Source organism: Strongylocentrotus purpuratus, unplaced genomic scaffold (genome assembly GCF_000002235.5).
Source record: "Strongylocentrotus purpuratus isolate Spur 01 unplaced genomic scaffold, Spur_5.0 spur5_scaffold_11, whole genome shotgun sequence".
NCBI classification, from domain to species: domain Eukaryota; kingdom Metazoa; phylum Echinodermata; class Echinoidea; order Camarodonta; family Strongylocentrotidae; genus Strongylocentrotus; species Strongylocentrotus purpuratus.
Window position 1 is genome coordinate 28,308,591 of NW_022145596.1, and position 14,863 is coordinate 28,323,453.

At 35.5% G+C, this 14,863-nt stretch overlaps 1 protein-coding gene across 1 annotated transcript; it reads left to right on the forward strand.

The window, feature by feature from the left end:
• The first annotated feature begins 785 nt into the window (after window positions 1–785).
• LOC593569 (acid ceramidase) lies at window positions 786–14,289 on the forward strand. Its single transcript, XM_030981099.1, has 12 exons — window positions 786–880; window positions 1,837–1,968; window positions 2,741–2,827; window positions 3,565–3,643; window positions 4,554–4,628; window positions 6,028–6,073; window positions 8,948–9,092; window positions 9,699–9,838; window positions 10,455–10,589; window positions 10,808–10,931; window positions 12,250–12,306; window positions 13,578–14,289. The coding sequence occupies exons 1-12, from the start codon at window positions 806–808 to the stop codon at window positions 13,665–13,667; spliced, it is 1,185 nt and encodes a 394-aa protein (XP_030836959.1). The 5' UTR covers window positions 786–805; the 3' UTR covers window positions 13,668–14,289.
• The last annotated feature ends 574 nt before the right edge of the window (window positions 14,290–14,863 follow it).

Genomic DNA, 14,863 nt, shown 5'->3' on the forward strand with positions numbered 1-14,863 from the left:
AGATTTTGTATGCGATAGCTGATGCCTAGCGCTTATCTCCGTCTAATTGGCCCGAAACCAATCATGCAAGTACAGTTAAAGGTACTATGTCCCATTTGGAGCCAACATCAACTTATGTAGAACTTTGCAGGAATCATGAATATGTCATGTATGTCCTATCTGTGAAATTTAAACGTTAGCAGTGTCCTTATATTCCAATTATGCAAGGAAACCCCGTCCTTTCTAGACTTCACTGTCAGACACTAGTGAGTGACTGACTGACTTTTTTTTTTCTTTGGTAATAACATTCATAAAATGAGCTGTAAAGGGTACATAAGCATTTGTCTACATAAATAACGCACTTGTAATGGCCAAAATTAACTGATTGAATCTTTGCGCAGCACAAAACGTACGACCATTCGGTACAAGGGTCTGAACATCAGACCATTAATTTTGTGATTGCAATCACTAAAGTCGATTCGACAACTAATAGTCGTTATTTTCCCACTTAAGACATTTTCAAGCCCTTTGGTTTCAAGTTTGAGGGAAGTTCTAAATTAGTATTATCTTTTAAATGCATTTGGACTGTAACCTTTCCAATTTTTGGCCTAGAAATGGGACATAGTACATCGTGTTGATCAATACGGAACTATCTTTTCATATTCATTGTTCGTCTACACGACGTTATTGTTTAGCTGTTAGGTTCATAATATAATATTATTATTTGGCACGGCGCTGTGGGTTGTATCGTGCTCTAATTCAACACACTAAGCCATTTCGTATAGCTTTGCATTTATACTAGTACAAGGAAGACGAGTTTCCCACCATGCAGAAGTTCACGTTTATTCTGGGGCTACTAGCGGCTGGTGTACCTGCTCTCCTCGGTCAAGATCTACCACCGGTAAGCATAATGATATGTAACTCGATATGTATACCCTCGTATTTACAGTTATTGTTTCCTGGTGTATAACTCATAAAAAAACAAATATGGCGGCTTATGAGAAGCATTTTCTTACCGACTTGCACTTCTGCCGTGGTTCAAAAGTTACATATTTTCACGAATTTCTATTAAAATTACGATTAAAAAAACAAACAAAAAAGACAAATGTAGCATTTAAAAAAAAATCTTTGGAATGCAATAAAGGTAGATTGATCTGCCTCTTTGTCCTTGAAAATTGCACTTTTGTCATTCCTAGGCTCTTTGGGAAATAATTTACAATAAAAACAAACATGTGAATCAGATCAGTGTAGGCTACAAGTATGTGAATTGTGTTATTGCCCCGGCCATCGTCAAAACAATGTCCTGTATCTCTTACGAAAGATTGGCATAGAATCTTACCCCTCCTCTCATGAGTGTGTCATGCTATATTATCTTGACTGACTATCACGCAGATGAGGTTAAAGACTCTGTCCGTTTGTCTTCAGATAGGCACAGTTGTCTCTCTCGATACAGGTGTAAAATGGATGACATGATACATTCCGGCACATCCTACACTGTGCGCAGATAAAACATCGGAGAACTTTAATCAGACTTTCCAAAATACATGCACATGGAAGGGCATGGAGAAGTTATATCATAATGTGATATGCGCTATAAAGAAATGTTATACTCTCTTAAAAAAAGAGAGTGAATTTTCACTCTATTTTCACTTTCTTGGGAGTGACGTCCGTGATCACTTGTTTAGGAGTGAAAATCGATTGATTTTAGAGTGCTGTCTAAGAAGAAAAGAGTGAATGTTCACTCTATTTTCACTACATTTTCACTCTCCAGAGGAGTGACGTCCGCGATCACTCGATTTTTTTTAGAGACTACCATTATAATGCTTAACCTATTTCTGTTTCCAATCTTCTCTTTAGTTTACGGACAGGAATTGCCGAACTGATGCTTATCCTCCACAAGCAAGCGATGCCGCTCCTAAGTTCGTCTTCAATATGGACCTGGACCCAAAAGATAGATGGACCGAGCTGGTTCAACCAAAATCAGCAAATGTAAGGAGAAAATACGAATCATTCGAGATTTGAGGATGATTTTAGTTGATATTTGTGGGCGGGTTACCAATATATTCAACGAAAAGGAGTAAACATTTTACATAATTTGGTCTCTACATTGGAAAATCTTTATATTACACCTTCCGTCAGGGTAGGTGTTCACACGAAATTAAAGTTAGATATTCTTCAATGATAATCAAAGAGAGAAGTTTAATTCTGCCCTTAAAACACAATTATTCAAAATATTAAACGGATGAAAGGAACCTACTTTCTATTTTATGCTATTTTATTTTGCTTCCCAAGCGCATAGGGACACAATCATCTAATGATGTGTTATGCGTTATACAAGTCATCATTAGTATAAGTATTAGTATTGATAATATGTTTGTTATTATTGTTATCAATATTATTGTTATTATAATTGTTTGTATTATTATTATTGTAAACAAAAAATTACTATTACATTAATAGTATTAGTATAAGTATTAGTATTGATAATATATTTGTTATTATTGTTATCAATATTATTGTTATTATAATTGTTTGTATTATTATTATTGTAAACAAAAAATTACTATTATCATTATTAGTATTAGCATTAGTATTGATAATATATTTGTTATTATTGTTATCAGTATTATCGTTATTATCATTTTTACGATTATTATCATCAGATACACAGAAATTCAATTTGGATAATTATCACCGAATGAATCTGAAAAACACCACTGTTACTTTTCTGTACCGTATTCTATTCTTTAAAAAAAATCAGATCAGTTTCCTAATCGATGACATCAAAAGCCTAGTGGGACTCCTTCTAGGCAAGAAACTCACCTCCGAGGTTATAAACGATCTTTTTGTAAGTCCGCCATTTTATATATTCTCAATGTAAATCAAAACCACAAACTTTTATAATACAGACCCACCAAACTCTACTATCATTTTACCCATGGATGGCCATTTGGAAATGTTTCAGGAATGAGGAGAATTTTGGGTCGCCAGGACGCACCAATGTCCCGCCCTTTATTTTTTTATAATTCCTAATATGCATCAATGAAAGATGATGAGGATTGTATTAACATAAGCTTTAATAAATGTACCATATTATTATTATTATTATTATTGTTGTTATCATTAGTATTAATGATGATAATCATCATAGGTATCAATTTTTTGCGTTGTATAAATAACGAGTCAATGTACTTATTTAAATACCTTAGCATCAAGCCGGAATACTGTGTAAGGATAAAGTGATAATAATTTCAGTGAAATAATCCAAATATATGTGTTCTAGTATTATTTCAACCCCATTGTATTGGTGAGTTTGAGTAGAAAAGTACCAATCGTATACAATTAACAACTAAATTATTTATAACCGTTGTAAATTGACAATTTTTGCGTTTTTTGATACTCGAGAATGCAAGGTAGACTGGTTGTATTAGGGTCTTGGTTGAATACTTTTAGATGTAAGCTTTAATATGTCACGTCATTCTCAAGAAACACATATCGGGACTTTTCAATTTCACAAAATGATGAAAATATAAAACTTGGTAATGGTATGAATAGTTTAGTTGTTAACTGTACTTTGATATGCAGGGTCCGGTTGTGACGAGTCTCCCAGACCCATATGATCGTGAACTACAGGGCATCGCCGAGGCGACTGGGATCCCCATTGGTAAGAACCAGGGGCGTATCCAGGGGGCGTGGGGCGCACGCCCCTTTTAACCTTCCAAACAAGTATATACAGATAAATGTTCAGTGTACTCATTTAGAAATGTCTCAGATTGTACCATAGAGCGTATTAAGGTTCAACATTATTGCCCACGCCGTAAAGGCTTTGCGCTCTTAATTTCGTATCTTTCACGGACCCTCCTACCATTTTGGAAAATCCTGGATCTGCCCCTGAGCACCGCGAACCTAATTCCCCATTTACTTTAATGAATTTAGAAAATTCCATCGTAGGTGTGCGTGATAGGGGGGGGGGGGGGGTATATGACATCTCTCGCCCGAATTTCAAATTTTCTGTTTATTTGCTTTGCGGGGAAGCGAGGAAAAAAAGACATTTCATGGTAATGGAATTGTCATTTCGCCACCAAGACATAGTACATCGATAGGGTATATACAAATTTTATCAGAGTCAGAATATAAGCTGACGACTGCAAGGACATTGATATTTTCAAAACCATAGTGGAGGGGTAGGGGGGTAGGCTACAGCCCTCCAGCACCCCCCCCCAACCCCATATCCTTTTGCATACCCAAGACTGAGTTGTGGTAGATTTCAGAAAAGTAATTCGTACAGAAAGTCATAAATCATGCACGATAATGACATATTTTCAATGTCCCGGTTTGGTTCAAGGATATTTCCAGGTCTTCTTTATCACATAATTCAAGGCACAATAATTATTTCTCACATTGCATATTATAAAAAAAAAACATTTCTTGCAATTATGTAAACTATTTTTAAAATTTGTCTCTAATACGAATAATTATTTACTATTTGCTAAATACTGAATTATTTTATGCTGAAGAATCCTAATTTTGGTTAAGCCAATCTTCGTCATAAGCTTTTTTGTTGTTGGTTACAGGTGAGATCGTCATGATGAATATTTTCTACGAAATAGAATCCTTCTGCACTGCTGTAGTGGCACAGGATATGAAGGGTAAGAGACTTTAGAAACTTTGAAATATTCTAAGATAATTTTCTAGAAGTAATCACTTGAATGCTACATTACCATATCGGAACAGCGAGGTTAGATCAATAGTCTACTCAGGAGCGCATTATGTAGATACATACAAGCCATTCAAGGACATTATTATTATTTTATTTTCTATTTTATATATATATATATATATATATATATATAAATATATTTATATATATATATATTTAAAAAAAAAAAAAATTATATTTGAAAAGAGAAATTATTATTATAATAATTATTTTTATTACTAATATCAGTGTGATCATTATAAGAGTTGCTGGGCCATTGCAATTAATATTTCTTTTATCTATTTTGCCAAAACCACCACTCCCCAGAAAGATTTTTTGAAAGAATTTGATTGTTCAACGTTCTTTTTCATATATTTTCATATCGAATGAAGAGTCAGATAAGATTAGCCGTCACGTAATCATTGGGGATTATAGTAAAGGAGGGTTGAAAATGTTACGTCTTCCTTCTCTTCTTACCGACTTGAAAATTGCGTGGGTAAAATGATTCATAATTTGTGAACAATACAGGAAAACGAAAATAATTTTAAAAAAATACTAATTGGCGAATCTCGGGGAGATTTGTTTTGGTCTTGTAATCTAAAGTTTGATGACCCCAAAATAACTGCTGTGACTATTACCACTTTGTCATATTTGTTTGAAAAAGTTGATTTGCTTTTTTCGTGTTCGATTAAATTAAGTCTTTCATCGAACATTTAAAGTTCAGTAGCCATTTCATAATTTGAATCTGTATTGATATTTTGTATGGGTGTCATGCGCATTATTAACAAAACAAAGAGATACAATTCTAATTAAAGACATAATTGATTGTCTATCTTTGTAATGGTCGTCTCTCTTAATCCATGTTAGTTGTTAGTAGTAAATAATCTTGACCTGCTCAAGTGATAACGCTTATCTCACAAAAGTGCGAACAGATATAAGTGATACATGCACAAGTTTAAATATATATATATATATTAATAGGTGACACTTGAATGATATAATTGATAGAAATTCATACCCGTTTTCTTTAGATTTTACCGTAAAATGTTGCAATGAAAACAGTATTGAATGCAGAACTAAAGAAGCATATAGTTTATTTGTGGGATGCATGTATAAATAATAAACAAATTATTTCAAGAGGTGAGATGGAAACGGGGCAAATGAAAACAAATCAAACAGATGACACTTTTTTGTAAACGGTTTAAGATTCTTGATAACAAACAAACTTTGAGTGTCAAGCGTGTCAACACGCAAATGACAAATAGGCTCCCCATATTCTCTACACAGGACCCTGGGTATAATCTTATTGCGAACTAATTAATTCACCTTTAATTATCTTCACCAATCAGGTGACATCTATCATGCGAGGAATATGGACTTTGGACAATTCATAGGGTAAGGACATTAATCTTAATTTCACGGCCTAATTAACAGTTTATCATGGTTATAGCCAAAGAACTTAAGACTAATGAAAAGGGGCGGTTCTTTTTCTTCACGTATTAAAAAAAGAAGTATATACACCACTGTAGCGGCAAACTTTCGTACTGAAAAAGAAAGCGGGGCAGATTTCTTGCTCCCGCGTCATGCTAAAGTCTGCTTCACGCTTCATAGTTTTCATGGGTATTTTTATAGGCAAAGAACTTGGACCGATTAGTGGGGGCGTTTCCTCTTCTTCATGCATTCTAATTACGTCACTGAAAAAGAAGACGTGGCAGATTTGTTGTTCCCTCGTATGTTTACTGAAGTCAGTAAATTACTCAGTGCTGCACATGCAGGGCGCGCTTGTGTTTCGTCTTTTTCGTCACCTTCGTAATGGCTGGGACATTTTTATAAGGACAACAAAGTAATGAGAGAGAGAGAGAGAGAGAGAGAGAGAGAGAGAAAGGCACACACACATATATACACACACACACACGCACACACACACACACACACACACACACACATACGTAGTCATATATGTTTTGACCCCATGGATATCATTTACAATATGACCCATTTCTCAAGATGTTGATAATACGATTAAATCACTTGATATTAAATATTAAAATGATTGAGGAGGAAGAGAAAGTACCAGAGGCGGCCCTCCCGGGGGGCAAGGGGAGCACAGTGCCCCCCACTTTTTCAAGCACCCGAAAAGTGCCCCATTTTACATAGGAAAAATGCCCCTTTCACTTTTTAAGAAGTGCCCCTTTTTACATAGGAATAGTGCCCCTTTTTGACAAGTGCCCCTATTAATTTGTAAAAGTGCCCCTTCCCCTTTTCAACTCTGATAAGTGCCCTTTGTATTTGGACACGTTCCCCTTTTCCTTCGACAAGTTCTCATTTTCCTTTGCAATAAATGTCCATTTTCCATTCTCATACGTGCCCTTTTTAATCTCTAGTGAGTGTCCCCCAGTTAGGTACGAGAAGTGCCTCTTTTCACTTTTGATAAGTGCCCCCTTCACCTCTGATAATTGTTCTATTTAATTCTGAGAGGTGCCTCTTTTACTTTGACAAGTGCCCCTTTTCCTTTGTAATACGTGCCCCTTCCTATCTTAATAACCACCCCCATTTTAACTCGGATAAGCGCACCTTATATGTTTACATGTGCCCTTTTCCTTTTATAATAAGTGCCCCTTTTCCCCAATGATAAGTGCCCCATTAAAAAAAACAGCCCCTTCGCCTTTTCATAAGTGCCCCTTCTCTGGTAAATGACCCTTTTCAGGTACGAGAAGTTATTTCTTTTCACTTCAGATAAATGCCCCCTTCACCTCCGATAAATGCCCCTTTAAAATCTGATCGGTACCCATTTTCTTACAACTAATGCACATTTTCCTTTATTACAAGTGCCCCTTTTTCATTCACATAAATGCCCCTATTCATATCTGGTCATTGCCCCTTTTCAGATGCGATAAGTGCCTCTTTTCACCTCTGTTAAATTCCCTTTTAACAATGATACGTGCCCCTTTTCCTTTCCAATAAGGGACTTATCTCCTTTTCATAAATCCCCTATTCAAAATCTGATGGGGGCCTCTTTTCCGTCGACAAATGCCCATTTCCTATTCTAATGACTCACCTTTTTCATCCCTGTAAGAAGTGCCCCGTTTTCACCTGTGATATTTGCTCTTTGTACTTTGGAACATGCTCCTTTTCTTTCTTGATAAGGTCCTCCTTTCCTCTCATCATTAAACGCGCCCTAGCTAATTTCAAGCGACTAAGAGCAATTTCCCCCAAAGCTCGCTCGCTACGCTCGCACGCATCTATAGATGATATACTTTATTATGTTACTTATCAAAAGTCTTTTCACTCTTTCGTTATGAGAATGTGCTTATATTCACATTAGGATTGGGTTTTTCCTCTTTGTAAGATGTAATTTATCGCACTGCGACCTCACAAATCTTAACATTTTTCCTCGCTCGCGAACAATTTTTTAGAAATTCAAACCCAACTGCAAAGCAATATCTTGTATGGTGTATAAAGTAAAACAAATATTGAAATCATCCCCGATAATTGTTATTAAAATGTAGGGGTATATACCAATATCTAAAAAATTGTATATTTTCGCTGTGAGATTTCCCTTTGTAGGCGCCCTTTTTATCCAGAAAGTGCCCTTTTTTTCTTGGTGCCCCCCCCCCACTTTGGAAGTCGCTCGGCCGCCCCTGAAAGAAACCGTGCAGGAAACTGTCAACCAATAAAAGACCGTATGTGGAGGGGGTAGGGCGTGTGGAAGTGTTTTAAAGACAAAAACAGTCATTCGCTTTTTCATAAATTTCTCCAAAATTCCCCAAAATTATTTAAGTGTAGGTTGTATTGCTGTTAGATTTTTAATCAAAATTCCCAAATATCTAAGTGTGTTGTTATGATGAAGCATTGAGACGCTTAAAATGTCGGCGTTGTTTTGATATAGATGTAATTTATTAGCCGGTTACCAACCAAAATGTGACGGAACATTCATTTGTATTTTGAATTCATAGTTATTTTTTCTTTTAACCCTGTCATTTTATATGAAAAAACATAATATATTTTCTACAGAATGCAAAGAGGAACGGTTAGCTTTAAAATATTTTAAGAATACGTTGAAACGTTTTCGTACTACTGAGCGGTTTCTTTGTATTAAGAACAATCAGTTGATTATATTACTAGATTATTCGATGCATGCAAAACTGCTGTAACCATGTTTGTTTTAACCGGTATTTCATTGATTGAAATCATTGAGTTACATTTGTTCATGAATGATTAAATAAAATGTTTTCATTGAAATAAAAAAAAAATGTTTTGAATTCTTAGGTGGGATGTAAAGACAGATCAGTGGATCATCACCGAGAGACTGAGGCCATTGGTTACCAATGTGGAGTACCAGAAAGGAGGCAAGGTAGTCGCTAGAGCAGTCCACTTCGCTGGTTACGCTGGAATACTGACTGGATTAAAACCGGTAAGGCAATTAATGGATGGTTTACATGTATTCATAATAATAATAATAATAATAATAATAATAATAATAATAATAATAATAATAATAATCTTTTAAAGTCCACTCCAAATTTTATACAACCGAAAATGGAAATATTTTTTTTCCCAATTGATCGTAAGCCCGGCAGCCACTGAGCAGCGCCAGATCGACGTTGCTCTATCCCTTATTGTTGAACGCCAACCAAGGTAGCATGGGGCGTTAATCTTATTAAATGCATATTCATTTCTGACGCTTACGTCTCTACATGACGACTTGCAGCGGGCACGGAAGCCCATTGCACACGAGGCGTCATTTTGCGTACGTTATTACCTGTGCTAATCAAGCTTGTGAACTTGAAGGCAGTCGCTGACTTAGTCCTACGTCAGCAAATGACGCATCATGTAGTCCTAGCTAGCTAATCCAACATCCATTATTTATTTGTGCATGCTACAAGTTGTGCAGGACCTTATTACCTGTGCTTATCAAGCTTGTAGACTCGAAGGCAGTCGCTGACGTAGTCCTACGTCAGCAAGTGACGCATCATGTAGTCCTAGCTAGATAATCAAACATCCACTATTTCTTTGCTAGGGTGTGGTCAGTCTGAACATCAACTCCCGTCACAAGCTCAAGGATATCGGCTTCCTTGGTTTTATTGAGTGGATCTTAGGAGATCGCAAAGCTTACTGGACAGGGTTCGCTCTCAGGGATGCGATACTAATGGCGACAGAGTAAGTTTTAATCGTTGAAAGATTTAAACGTTTTGGAAGGATATTTGTAAAATCAGAAAGGAAAAGTAAAAGCGAGAATCTTCCCCTCTTGTTTTAATTACCATTTATCCACTTATCCATTTATTGGGTAAAGCTTAAAATATGAATTAGTTCGTCAAGCTGTTAGGGCCATAGGCGGTTTCTTCGCCAACATTTTAGTATCTTATCTTTAAGAAAATTTAAATAAGAGAAGCACTGTTTGTTGAAATAGAAAACGGGCAATTGAATTGTAATACTTGATAATATGGAACACTATTTTCCATCAAGATGAATAATGGAAAAATAACCACTAACACTTGTCTGTTTGTAAACTTGGGAACACTATAAGAACCAAAGAAATTGTCAGATAAACAAAATGTACCTCATATATATTTCAGTGCATTTTAATCACAGCCTGCTGAGTTCAATCTATTATCGTTGCGTTTATACCGTCATAATTATTTAAGTGTCGTGATTTTTCTTCATGAATGTAACGTGATTATGACGGTGACGTTATGCGCCTTATCATCATTTTGTTGACCTAATTATTAATTTGAAGAGAAATAACTATGTGCCTTTTTACTATTTTCTGTCCCAGCTTTAACAGTACCGTCGAGCATCTTTCTACAGTGGATACCATGGTACCTTCATACCTCACTGTAGGCGGTGTGAACCCGGGAGAAGGCGCGGTCATCACTAAAGCCAAGGGCAACACATCTGATGCGATCAGAAGGTAGGTGATTTTGGTTTTTCTCTCTCTCTCTCCATATAAACTCTCCCTTCTTTCCCTCCAATGCTCTTTCTTTTCTTTGATAATCAAATTATCATTTCTATGATTTATAGAATATATTGTCGGCCGATGGAAAATGAGATAACACTTCGATATCATCACTGTGTTTCCGTCCGTATTCAATTTAAAAATCAAATTATTATCATTTGTACGGTCTAAAGAATAAATGCTGATCAGGGGAAATGGTTCGTGGTCCAGACCAATTATGACAGTTGGAAGAATCCGCCATTTTACGATGACAGACGAGATCCTGCCATCAAATGCATGAAAAACATGACACAAGCGGTAAGCATTTAAAAATCTTGTTTAAAATTGTTTGTTAGCATGTAAAAAGTATACAATGATGATAATAAAAAAGAAATATGATAAAAGTAATACTAGTAATAATAATACTATTGCTACTACTACTACTACTACTACTACTACTACTACTACTACTATTACTACTACTACTACTACTCTACTACAACTACCACTACTACTACTACTACTACTACTACTACTACTACTTTTACTACTACTACTACTACTACTACTACTCTACTACTACTACTACTACTACTACTACTACTACTACTACTACTACTACTACTACAACTATTACTACTACTAATAATAACAACAAAAACAATGATACTACTACTAATAATAAAAATAAAAAATAATGATAATATTAACAATAATAATTATTAAAATAATCATAATAATAATGATCATAATTTGTTCATAATCATCCTCATCAGCTTCGGTGCTGTTCTTCCTGAATTATTGTTACCCTAGCAATTGCCTGGTACCCATTTACACCTAGATGGTTAGTGGGAAATGTGGATTATTGCCAGAGGATACTTATTTCCGGGCTTAGATTCAAATAGTAAACATTTGGATTGAGTCGTGTTTATGAACCACCATACCATGACGGATTTAACGAATTCCATTCTTTTTACGACTAATAATGTACAGGTATATTTCCATTTAATGGGTTTGATGATCGTTACTTCTCTCGTATAATAACAAAGTTCTTCCTTCCTCCATTCTACCAATCCCCTCCCCGTCCCAGCCCCATCTCTTACTCTTTCTCACCACTCTTCCTCTATCTTTATGATCTCTATATGTCTCTCTATGTCTTTGTGTCTATGTCTTTGTGTCTATACTTATTTTATATTTTTCAAGTCTCACCATGTTCTTGAGAAGCGTTTGGTTCTTTTCAAGTAAAGACAATCCTTATAAAGGCATTCAGATCATGTACTGTCTCTATAACTCACTTGTTAGTACTTTATTCTCAGCCAAATTGCCATATTTATGAATACAAGTACGGAGGAGAAAGCAGACGAATTTTCATTAAAGAGATGCTTGGTTTGTTACTCCAAAATTGGAGAATAGCAGTAAATACTGAAATATTGAAGCTCTCCACCCTACACTCATCAGAGTAAATCGCAAGATGAACAGAAATCAGAAATCACTCGATAAAAGGGGAAGCTAAAGGAACAAGCGTGCGAAATTAATAACTGGTTGTGATTGGCTACTGGAAATCTCAAGAGACACGTTCAATGAAAATGGGCTGCTTTTAATGAACATTTTTTGAAATTATTATTTTGCTTTCCAGAACGTGAGTTCGAAGAGCTTCTACAATGTGTTGTCAACCAAGCCAGTTCTGAATATGGTAAGCTACGTTATAGAAAATGGTGTAAATTGAACTGTTATTATTATTTTCTTGGAGTTCGAGTAACGCTACCAAACGAAAATTTGTGCTCGATATTAAACGAAATAATGGGAATAATGTGATGGACTCCAACCTAATACGAAAAGTCGATAAATATCGCTTGCAATTAGTTGGCATGTTCATGTTCTTTAAAGTCAATTTGATGAACATTTTATTGAATGGTAGATAATGATCACATAATAGGCATACGTGTCTTGAATTATGAATACGCGTACACATTTAACATTTCCGTTTAACTCGAACTACTTCAATGTACATATTTTGCTCACGGGGTAACATTAAAGGTGCTAGTCAACTTATGAAAATATGTGTTAAAAAATCAGTCCAAAATGGTATAGAAAGTAACTAATGTGGATGGCGACAATGGTACAAAGATTCAAAATATTATTTGAGATTTCAAAAATGATTAAAGAGAGAACTCGGATGCCATTGATCATTATTATGACGTTGTTGATTTTGTGTACACCTTTTACTAAACACATCGTCCGTTTGAAGCCAGAATGGTATTCATATGCTTTAATGGTACTATGCCCCTTTTGCAGCCAGCATCAAATTCTGTAGAACTTTGCAATTATGAATAATCATGTATGTCCTATCTGTGAAATTTAAACGTTAGCAGTGTCCTAATATTTAAATTATGCAAGGAAACCCGTTTACTTGCTAGACTTCACTGTCAGACACTATTGAGTGACTGACTGGCTTTTTTACTTCTTTGCTAATAACATACATGAAACGAGCTGTAAAGGGTACATGAGCATTTGTCTATATCAATAACCCACTTCTTCTAATGGCCAAAATTAAACTGATCGAATCTTTGCACAGCACAAATCATACGACCATTCGGTACAATGGTCTGAAAATCAGACTATTACTTACTGACTTGGTAGAACTTAAGTCGATTCGACAACTAATAGTCGTTATTTTCCCACTTAAAGACATTTTCAAGCCCCCCCCCTTTTTTTTAAAGGGAAGTTCTAAATTAGTATTATCTTTCAAATGCCGTTGGAATTTAACCTTTTCATTTTTCGGGGAATGGGACATAGTACCTTTAACACAGCGTTAACACCCGTCTGGCTCGATACAGACGAAAAAAAACCCATGTGTTATGACTGAGGATAACGGAGAGATGAAGTGGTGTATACATTATATTTTACCATGTTTTGTAATCTTTCGTAAATTTTCTTTATTTCTCCACTCTCTACCGTGCACAGCTCTCCTTGTTCACTGCTTTGATGCACGTAAGGGAAGGGACACTGGACACCTACATTCGCCACTGCCCCCAGCCATGTTACCCATGGTAACCAGACCACGCCCACAATGTATTCACAACGAACGATATAATTATCATGTCTGCCCTGTTTCATAAATCTTACCATCAATAACTACTGTCACATTTTGTAACACAAATTTCCTACAGCCATTAAAATACGATGATCACGAAGCTTATATAACCGTTATGTTCTATGAAACAGGACCATATACCAAATATAACTTTCTTTGGTCAAGACTAGAATCCCCAAGATTTTTGCCTTACTGAATTATCTTAACAGTGTTCAAACGGGATCCAAACAGTACTATCTATCATTTTTTTCTTCAAAAGAAAAGTATAAGTAGCAAGTAACTTCTTCTACGGTGTAGACGAACTCTGGTCGAGGGATGTCAATAACATAATTGTGAAGGCCTACATGACTGTGATATTAAGATCTAGATTGTGAATAGTTGTAGGTCTACCTATGTAATAAACGAATAATGGCGGGGTTGTGTAAATCTACGGCAAACCAAACTGGTACAGGTAACAGCGCCAACGATACACAATATGCTACATTTTTAGATTTGGTTAAAAATTAAAGCTCGTTGTTAATGCTAGTACTGAGATATTAGTATATAGAGCGAGAGGGAAAGAGAGAGAGAGAGAGAGAGAGAGAGAGAGAGAGAGAGAGAGAGGGGGGGGGGGGGGAGGGGAGAGATGAGGGATAGATGAAGAAAAAGGAAACGCGAGTAGTAGATTCATTTATGATATTTTCTTTCTTACGTCTTAATAGACAACCACTTGCGATATGAAATTAATTTCTATGATTGTGTTTGTGAAACGATGCGATGTTCCTGTGTATAACCTTGTGACTCGATTTCACAAATCATATATACAAGATAGGAAAAAATGGTTATCTGAAAGAAATGAACCCTTATAATACCCCATTGTACATCCTATATGATTTTTTATTTTTTTTATTTTTATAGATTTAACGTTTTGATTACGTAATACATCATTGGCATCACAAATAAAGAGATACACAGGTCTATTGGTCTATTGATCTTGCCTTAGGTTAAATTTTCGAAAGTAGTTGCTATCATAACTTTTGACATGTAACATGTTGTTCAATATATCTTTCATTTGTGATATTCTTAATTAACCATTTATTACAATCTAAATCGATGTTCTTCAACTCATTTTTGCACACTAAGTTCATCATAATAAGTATCGTCACCAGTTCTACTC

Coding starts and splice junctions, on each gene's coding strand:
- LOC593569 (XM_030981099.1), top strand. CDS start 806: ATGCAGAAGTTCACGTTTATTCTGGGGCTACTAGCGGCTGGTGTACCT. Junction 2,828..3,564: donor AGGTTATAAACGATCTTTTT/GTAAGTCCGCCA, acceptor TTTGATATGCAG/GGTCCGGTTGTGACGAGTCT. Junction 6,074..8,947: donor GACTTTGGACAATTCATAGG/GTAAGGACATTA, acceptor TTGAATTCTTAG/GTGGGATGTAAAGACAGATC.